Here is a 9,543-nt window from a genome sequence, read left to right on the forward strand (position 1 = left end):
GGAACACATTTTGCTTGGGAAAATCACTGCAACCAGATTTGTCCATTACATTATAAATCCTCTGATACTTCAAGAATCTTGTGTCCTCACTTTGTGTTTAGTGTGCCTGTCTAACATTCACATAAATTAAACATAAATGAAAGTAGATGAACACTTACGCAAGCAAAAAGATACTTTTACAACATCTTTATTTGTAATGATCAGTATTCAACTTAACAGCCAAAAAGAGGTAAAGTAGCAGATACAGTTTATCAATACATAACATAGATAAGGGGACGCCACAGAGTAAAGCACATACGTTGCAGACACTTAATTTAATTTATTCCTAGGGGTTATTTCTTTATGTTGTCATGAGCTGTGTTTATATATACAGTACATATATCTCTAACTAAGATGATTAATCTTAATTCTTTTTATTTGTCATTACATTACACTCATTGCATATTTTAGGCATTAATACCTTCACCTGTTTAATAATTGTTAATGAGGCTATTACTTATTTGCACATGTATACACTTAAACATTTACATATCACAAAGAGCTAATAATATCCGTAGCCATTTCACAATATCTCAGTGAAATATGTAAGGGTTAACGTAGTCTACATTGAGCCGCTTGTTTCTTTAACATACAATAAACCCTGACAGAGGGTGATCAGGACACCGTTGCAAAGCGGAAGGGTTTTGTATCACACCAAAGGGGTTTATACTGTAATAACTGGCTGGACAGTAGTAGTTGTGTTTTTGCCTTACTGTATATTTGCTTTGTGGGGTACAAAACAATAGACTAGTTTACAAACTACATCTAAGCAGAGTATTGAGAAATCTCAACAATTAATATTTATATTAATATCCAGCTCTCCGACCCCGGACCTGGAGTCTCTTTGCTGGGAACATCCACATCCGACATGTTTGTCTCTCTAGTCGTGATGTTTGAACAGTTCACTGGACTAGAGGAACTGGATCCCATCTGTTGCATATCTGGGAATAAAACTGACAGGAAAATAGAACTCTGAGTATACTTCAGTCTATCATGTTTACGAACAACATAGCATTAACCAGTGTTAGAAATTATTTTTAGTATAAAAGTTATAGTCAAAATAATTCTTAATTCCTTGGGATTGACTAAATTCAGAAATTATGAAATAACATATGAATCGGTTTGTATAATCAATAATTACATATAAAATTATATATTTTAAAAATTAATATACAGACTTTATCATATTAATACATTTGAGTTGCTTTTTAATTTTTTTAAATGAAGTCATACATTACAAAATCCATATCAAGCTTTATTGAAGAAATGTAATTATAACTCACTATAACTTGAAGATCCCCGTTTATTTCCCTAGAGAAAAAAACATGTTTTAATAAATGTGACAAAATGTGCCACTCTGCAAATTATAACCCAAATCATCATTATAATATGCACGCACGCTAACATTAGGTTTAGGGTTTGGGTTAGGGGACAGGTTAATAATACAAATTGCCGGTTAATATGCACGCGCGCTAAATTGGTGTATCATATGCGCGCAAAAATAGCCGTATTTATGCACGCAAAATCGAACTTTGGCGTACGTATTTCACCATAATACAACCCGCGTGTTATTTATACGCAATTCATGAGACTGGGCTCAACCATCCCTCCCTTATCCCTTAAAGATGGCAAATACTCTCTCTCAGTCTCTGGGCCTACGTTCACGATCTAAGCGCATGGTTTAAAGCGCATGGCGCAGGTGCACTCAGAGCGTATCCGAATCCACTTTTGCTAATTTAACGATGGGAAAACGGTCGGCTCGCCCGGGCGCATGGTCTAAACGGGTTGTCCCGATTCTCTTAATGAGTAATGGGTGTTTTTTGGGCGTAACGTGCAGTAAACCAATCAGAGTCTCATCTCTCATTCCCTTTAAGAGCCAGTTGCGCTCGCGCCATGGCGGATTCGCTACTTACACGGCAGAATTTGCAAGAGCAAAGACTGGACGCTTCTCTAGAGAGGAAATGCATCTGCTCGTGCGTGAGGTTAAAGCACGCGAGCAGATCATCTACATGACAAGCCGGATTTTTATCTTTATGTACACAGTAATAATATTTTACATTGTAATCCATTTATTTTTTTTATTTGGCATGTTTGTGTGCTGCTGCGCTTCCCTCTGTGTAATAAGTAGCCTAAAGTGAAAGCGCATTGTATGTGGACCCGCCCAGAGGCGCATTTTCTACTAATGCGCTCTTTTTTAAACAAAAAAAACATTACGTCATTGACTTTAGGGCACTATTTTCACGATCTAAGCGCATGGTTTAAAGCGCACGGCGTAGGTGCACTCAGGGCGTGTCCAAATCCACTTTTGCTAATTTAACGACGGGATAACGGTCGGCGCGCCCGGGCGCATGGTCTGAACGGGTTGTCCCGATTCTCTTAATGAGTAAGGGGTGTTTTGTGGGCCAAAGGTAAACCAATCAGAGTCTCATCTCCCATTCCCTTTAAGAGCCAGTTGCGCTCGCTCCATGGCGGATTGGCTATTTACACGGCGGAATTCGGAAGAGCAGATACTACTCCAGAAAGGAAACGCGTCTGCTCGAAGTTAAAGGGCGCAAGCAGACCGTCTACAGGACAAGCTGGATTTTTATCTTTATGTCCACAATAATAATATTTTACATTATAATCCATTTATTTGTAATGTTTGGCATTATTGTGCGCTGCTGCGCGTCCCTCTGTGTGTAATAAGAAGAATGTACGAGCGTTGTGCACCCGCCTATAGGCGCATATTCCTAATGCGCTCTTTAAATAACAAAAAAAAGTTGCGCCATTGACTTTAGATCAGGTTTGAATTGACCTATGGCGCAGTCTAATTTCAGTTCCTCAAAATAGCAACGCGCCAACAATGCGCCTGAGCACACCTCTTTTTTAGACCAACATGCCCATGGGCGCACAAATGAGCGCACATGCATTTACTATTTAAACAACGCGGCGCTGGACGGGAAAATGAGAACTGCGTCGGGCGGAAACTAACAAAAACACTTGGCTGCGCCTTGTGCCGCGTTGCGCCGGGTGTACAATAGGGCCCTCTATCATAATGAATGTGAAATTCCAGTGCACTGACTTCATTTTGTTATCAATGTTATATTGGTAACTTAATTTCAAAAATATCTTCTATAACTTCAATTTCAGTTCATGAAAAGAATAATAAAAATACAGTAACCTCCTGTGAGCTCGTATTCATCTTATTCACTGCTGACTGGAGATGCTGACTGTCCTTTGATTCTTGATTCTCTTGATCCACCTCTGGAGAAATTTCTCCATTCTGCTATAAAGTATGTGAGAGTTAAACTTTTTTGTTATAATGACTGTGAAATTCCAGTGCACTGACTTTATTTTGTTATAGATATTACTGTAAAAAAATATTGCATATATTGGTAAAATGAATTCAAAAATATCTTCTGTAACTTTATGATCTAATTTCTCTAAAGACTTCATGAAAATAATAATAAAAATACAGTAACCTCCTGTAAGCTCGTATTCATCTTATTCCCTGCTGTCTGGAGATGCTGACTGTCCTTTGATTCTTGATTCTCATTCTGCTGTAAAGTATGTGAGAGTTAAACTTTTTTATTATGATGAATGTGAAACTCCAGTGCACTGACTTTATTTTGTTATAGGTATTACGGTAAAATATATTGCATATATTGGTAAAATGAATTCAAAAATATCTTCTGTAACTTTATGATGTAATTTCGCTAAAAACTTCATGAAAAGAATAATAAAAAATACAGTAACCTCCTGTAAGCTTGTATTCATCTTATTCCCTGCTGTCTGGAGATGCTGACTGTCCTTTGATTCTTGATTCTCTTGTTCCACCTCTGGAGAATTTCCTCCATTCTGCTGTAAAGTATGTGAGAGTTTATCTCTATTATAATGAATGTGAAATTCCAATGCACTGACTTTATTTTGTTATAGGTATTACGGTAAAATATATTGCATATATTGGTAAAATGAATTCAAAAATATCTTCGGTAACTTTATGATGTAATTTCTCTAAAGACTTCATGAAAATAATAATAAAAATACAGTAACCTCCTGTAAGCTCATATTCATCTTATTCCCTGCTGTCTGGAGATGCTGACTGTCCTTTGATTCTTGATTCTCATTCTGCTGTAAAGTATGTGAGAGTTAAACGTTTTTATTAAAATGAATGTGAAATTCCAGTGCACTGACTTTATTTTGTTATAGATATTACGGTAAAATATATTGCATATATTGGTAAAATGAATTCAAAAATATCTTCTGTAACTTTATGATGTAATTTCGCTAAAAACTTCATGAAAAGAATAATAAAAAATACAGTAACCTCCTGTAAGCTTGTATTCATCTTATTCCCTGCTGTCTGGAGATGCTGACTGTCCTTTGATTCTTGATTCTCTTGTTCCACCTCTGGAGAATTTCCTCCATTCTGCTGTAAAGTATGTGAGAGTTTATCTCTATTATAATGAATGTGAAATTCCAATGCACTGACTTTATTTTGTTATAGGTATTACGGTAAAATATATTGCATATATTGGTAAAATGAATTCAAAAATATCTTCGGTAACTTTATGATGTAATTTCTCTAAAGACTTCATGAAAATAATAATAAAAATACAGTAACCTCCTGTAAGCTCGTATTCATCTTATTCACTGCTGTCTGGAGATGCTGACTGTCCTTTGATTCTTGATTCTCATTCTGCTGTAAAGTATGTGAGAGTTAAACGTTTTTATTAAAATGAATGTGAAATTCCAGTGCACTGACTTTATTTTGTTATAGATATTATGGTAAAATATATGGCATATATTGGTAAAATGAATTCAACGTTAATTGAAAAACATCTTCTATAACTCTTAGATGTCATTTCTTTAGACACTTCATGAAAAGAATAATAAAAATACAGTAACCTCCTGTAAGCTTGTATTACTTGTCCAAAATTTTGAAAACACGTATTGTTAATGACAAAGAAACATATCAGACCTAAACACAGCATATAAATATTTTATGAAGAAAAACGAAGGTCTTACAGTTGTGGAACGACTCAAGGGTGAGTAATTGACGACAGAATTTTCATTCTAAAGTGAACTATCCTTTCAACAATCTAAGATGGTTGAAATCTAAGACTTATAAACAATGAACATGCTGTAAAATATATCAAGTTTATTGCAACTTTGCAAGTTTATGGATTATGTATGTTAACAGGTTAAACAAACCAAGATTTTTATTTTATGGATGCAAAACCCCAAATATTACTCATAATTACTTAAAAAATGAATGTTATAAAACATTAACATTTAATCTCCAAATTAATTAATAACATAAAGACAGTATTTTGTGTTAGCAGTGCAAAGATCCAAAGAAGCCGGCAAATGCATAAGAGTAAAGGCAACTTCTTCAATCTGCATAGTGGAAAATTGCTCAAAAAGGCAGCTAGGATGGTGATAGTTCACCCAAAAATAAAAATTCTGTCATCATTTACTCACCCTAGAGTTGTTTTAAATCAGTATAAATATCTTTGTTCTGATGAACACAGAGGAAAAAATGCTTATTGTTCTTGGACCCCATTAACTATCATAGTAGGTGCTGAACACAAAAGAAGATATTTTTAAGAATGAAGGACAGCAAACATTTCTGGGGCACTTTTGAGAACCATTTTAATTTTTCCTACTATTCAAAGGGGTCCAAGAACTGTTTGGTTACAAGCATTCGTCCAAATATCTTTCTCATTGTTCAACCAAACAAAGAAATTTATACAGGTTTGTAACAACTAGAGAGTGAGTAATTCATGACAGATTTTTTTTATTTTTGGTGAACTATCCCTTTAAAAAGGTAATTATAGGTTGTAATAAGCTGCTTGCTTAATTTAGTTGCTGTGTCTGGCTGAACACTCAAACAAAAAGAGCAATGTTTAATAGCACAATAGCCAAAAATTCTACATTCAATTACATTTACACCGTTCAATTACACAGTTACACATACTGTACACTCAACAACATTGTCAAAATGATCCGTCTTCACAAATCAACTAAGAACCATGCATTACGAAAGCAGGCCAGTAGTTGGCGATGTCACGCTGTAATGAAGCACTACAGTAGGCTATATGCCTGCACATACCCAGGCTTACCCAAAAGCACTGTTAGAATACCTTTGTTGGCATTAGACCTAGTGATGCAGTAAATCTACACTTTAGTTTGAGTAGTGCAAACACAGTCCTGTAGTCCGCCATTATTGATTTGGTTATACTCGTACATACCTATAGACTGAACATATAATACATATGGGCATGACATCACCATTTTCACAGGCCCAAGACACCGTTGTCATGTCACATTTTTTAAACTGGTGTCGTATAAATGTACCCTTAAACATTCCATCTATTCGTTTTGAGTTCTTTACAACTGTTACACAGCTCTCTTAGGATTATGTTTTGTAAAACAGATTTTGCCTTTTCTAATTTAAACTTTTCAAAAAGAGTGTTTTTTCTTACCTTAGAAGATGAAAACAGCCATTGAAAAGGAAACCATGATTGGTCTGTTTCAAATAAAGACAGTTATAAGTGTTTAACTGCTCAAAAGATAATATCACAAGAACACAAATATATTTTTCACAGAAGTTGTAATTTACAACAAAAGTGACTTTAATCTGCATTGCCGCGGCGTGGACATACTTTGATACATTTCTTCTCCCCCTGCAAAATAATGGCAACGTACACTATTAGTAAACAGTAACTTTCTTAAAATTATACATTTAGGCAGTTTTCATAATGTATGGCTTGTTAAATACCTGCTGTATTAACCACTTCACAACTTTGTCGATTGCCTCATCATTTTTCTGACACTTTAGTAATCCTGTGTCTTCATAGAACAGACAGTCCACTGTCAGTATATCTGTCCTGTTGACACATCTGCTGCTGTCTGGTACAGTTTTCTCTGGCTCAAATGTGTGATGTAGCACCACTAGAACCACCATCTTAGAGGCTGTTCAAAGAAATTAAAATCCTTTAGAAATGTGTCACCTTGTTATTCTTTTTTTTTTACATTTTTGGAAATAATTTGATTTGTGACAACCTGTAGAGATATTTATTTTTTTCATTGCTGCCTCAATATCAGTTCCAGCTCGAGAAACAATAGGACAGAAAACCAAAACAATTTCACTCTCATCCACTTTATGACCGATCTCCAGATCTTGAATTTGGTTTTTCAGAGTGTCAATAAACCCCTTGTGTGAGTTGTGTGTTTTTCCAGCCAAAATTGGGAACAATTTGACTCCCCCTGGAAAATGAATTAAAGTAAAACAGTCATGAGTACAAAAAAGGATCAAAAGAAACATCATAATATTACATTAAGTTAAAATGTAGTTTTTGTGGTTAGTATCCATTTCTTATACAATATTGTAAGTTAATGAGATTTTAAAGTTAATGAAATTCTTATATTTCTTTATGATTCATTTAAAAGTGTTGTGGAGGTGGAGTCAACCTGATCCATGTTAATCCACAAGTCAAAACTACTGAACATAATTAAACTAGCAGTCATTTTATGAGCCCAGTCGTACGATAAAGACTTACTTGCACTGAATTTAGAGATCCCCATTTTCCATCTCTTATTATCCCCTGACTTGCATTCACTTTCATTCTGCAGACACACAAAACAGTATTGTGAAATTCAAAGTATTTGCATTTAAACTGTATAAGGTGTTTGAAAAGGAAAATATATTACAGCATTTAATGCAACTTTTCAAACTGACCTTCATACTCGGAGCATGTTTCTGAATTTGTCCTAGGTTGAACAAACAAAAATGAAGATTTAAATCCTGTTTTTACTATTACAGTTTTTATTGCTTACAGTTACACAGAAAAAGTGGTTCTTGAGGTACTGAGTGAAACTATTCACTTATAAATTACAATGCGCAGCTTAAAAATGCAAAATAAAGTTCTCTACGTTAGACACATAACTCAAGACTAACAGCTCTTGTGTTTAATTTGGAAAGTTTACTTATTTCCTTCATTCCAAGTCAGTGGGTTTTTGGTTTAATGCCTGAAAAATGAAGTGCATGAAAGGTATGTGGTTAACACAGGCCAACCACTGAAGATAATAATAATATATTTTTCTTCAACACGTGACGTAAAACACATCAATAATACCTCACTCATGCTTCAGTTTGTCTTAGAAAAGTGTTAACAAGTTGCTACATGGGTCTTCAGACATTATAATGCTCAAAAAAGATGAAACATGGGCACAATTCCTAAACAAACGACATTTCCACAGAGTTTATCTGTCATGAAATGTGAGGTGTGGAGAACCCAATTGCAGGCAGCGTGGATGAAGGGGTTAACAAGGATTTTTATTTTAATAAACACAAAACAAAACCCACGATGGGGGAAAACGTCTTGGTTACGGATGTAACCTCGGTTCCCTTTCTGTCGGTCTCTCGACGTTGTGTCGAACCGACAGAATGGGGCTCCTATGGAAAACGCCACAGCACTGAGCCGCGTCACAATCTCTGTGGAGCGACGTTGACTGGCCTGGGCGAGTCAGATGAAGACGCTAACGCGAAATTATGACCCTCCAGTGGAGAGGAAGGGGGACCCAGAGCTTTCCACAAAAAGTTGGGAAGCCCCCTAACGCCTGCCGTCACGGGCGGAGGCCTAATTCTCTAAATGGCGAGAAGCCGCCCGGCACCGTACGGGCCACTGGGTAAGCATTATTCCCCCTGGGGGAAAAACGCTGCAGAGGCCACTACCTACCGTAGGGAGGAATTAGTGGAGACACCACATGGTCGAAGAAAGTTACTAGGGCTGTAGTCAAGTCCATCATTGTCGAGTCCAAGACAAGTCCAAGACCAGGACTAGTCGAGACCGAGTCAAGTCCGAGTCCAAAGAGGTTCGAGTCCAAGTCAAGTCCAAGTCCAGAGAGGTTCGAGTCCAAGTCAAGACCGAGTCCAATTGAGACAGTCAAGACAGAGACAGAAAAAAATCATGACTACAAGACCACATACTTAACTATTGATAATTTATGTGACGCAAGAGACAGCATATCTTCTATTCTAAGATAATCATTTTCATTATTGTTTGTAATGATCGAAAAGCATATAAAATAAGGTCATTTTATTTTTACTATATAGGTATAGCACTAAAGTCACAAAGCCGAAGTGTAAATGTTTATTACTTTTTTAAGGAACTTTTTTATCAGCCCTCCTAACAGCAAGGTTGTGCAGCAATGAATACTTTTGTGCGTGCGTGTGTGCGTGCGTGCGTGCGCGCGCCTGCCCGTGCACGTGCGTGTTCGATAGAGGAGCCGCTAGAAAGAGCAGAGGCTCCACGGCTCGTTTATAAGCACGTCGGTGCCCATCCTTAAATAACATGTTCATCACAATGACAATAAAAATACGATCAATCTTATCTTTAAGCCCTACTTTCCAAACTTTCTAAAATACTCAAATGCAATGCTAACTCTGAAACATGGCATTAACTTACCTCTCTTTGTGATGCCTTTGCAGGTGTCTTACGAAATTGGATGTTGTCCCAC

At 36.4% G+C, this 9,543-nt stretch overlaps 2 protein-coding genes across 11 annotated transcripts in view; both read right to left on the reverse strand.

Annotated features, from left to right (window-relative positions):
- Window positions 1-171: 171 nt before the first annotated feature.
- LOC130544949 (uncharacterized protein DDB_G0285291-like) lies at window positions 172-4,962 on the reverse strand. 10 transcript variants are annotated; one of them, XM_057319220.1, is made up of 8 exons: window positions 4,643-4,962; window positions 4,346-4,447; window positions 4,072-4,146; window positions 3,775-3,879; window positions 3,501-3,578; window positions 3,200-3,304; window positions 1,323-1,350; window positions 172-992 (listed from the first exon to the last, which is right to left on the reverse strand). In XM_057319220.1, the coding sequence occupies exons 1-8, from the start codon at window positions 4,661-4,663 to the stop codon at window positions 841-843; spliced, it is 666 nt and encodes a 221-aa protein (XP_057175203.1). In that variant the 5' UTR covers window positions 4,664-4,962; the 3' UTR covers window positions 172-840. The 10 variants fall into 10 exon arrangements, with proteins under 10 accessions (XP_057175203.1, XP_057175167.1, XP_057175212.1 ...); XM_057319184.1 differs by having other exon boundaries at window positions 4,072-4,149; XM_057319229.1 differs by having other exon boundaries at window positions 3,775-3,876; window positions 4,346-4,450.
- Window positions 4,963-6,656: 1,694 nt separating this feature from the next.
- Window positions 6,657-9,543, reverse strand: part of LOC130563915 (uncharacterized) — a 20,476-nt gene continuing 17,589 nt past the window's right edge. The window contains exons 6-10 of the mRNA XM_057349722.1: window positions 7,763-7,794; window positions 7,590-7,650; window positions 7,087-7,290; window positions 6,803-6,996; window positions 6,657-6,707 (exon numbers count right to left, since the gene is read on the reverse strand). Coding sequence (XP_057205705.1) covers window positions 6,657-6,707; window positions 6,803-6,996; window positions 7,087-7,290; window positions 7,590-7,650; window positions 7,763-7,794 — 542 coding nt within the window. The remainder of the gene's footprint in view (window positions 6,708-6,802; window positions 6,997-7,086; window positions 7,291-7,589; window positions 7,651-7,762; window positions 7,795-9,543) is intronic.

Source organism: Triplophysa rosa, linkage group LG2 (assembly GCF_024868665.1).
Source record: "Triplophysa rosa linkage group LG2, Trosa_1v2, whole genome shotgun sequence".
Classification (NCBI taxonomy): domain Eukaryota; kingdom Metazoa; phylum Chordata; class Actinopteri; order Cypriniformes; family Nemacheilidae; genus Triplophysa; species Triplophysa rosa.

Bases quoted from the DNA above. Each gene is read 5' to 3' on its own strand.
- LOC130544949 (XM_057319148.1), bottom strand. From the start codon at position 4,663: ATGAATACGAGCTTACAGGAG. The intron at 4,451-4,642 runs GTTACTGTATTT...CATACTTTACAG, and splicing joins TGAATACGAGCTTACAGGAG to CAGAATGGAGGAAATTCTCC. The intron at 3,579-3,774 runs GTTACTGTATTT...CATACTTTACAG, and splicing joins TGAATACAAGCTTACAGGAG to CAGAATGAGAATCAAGAATC.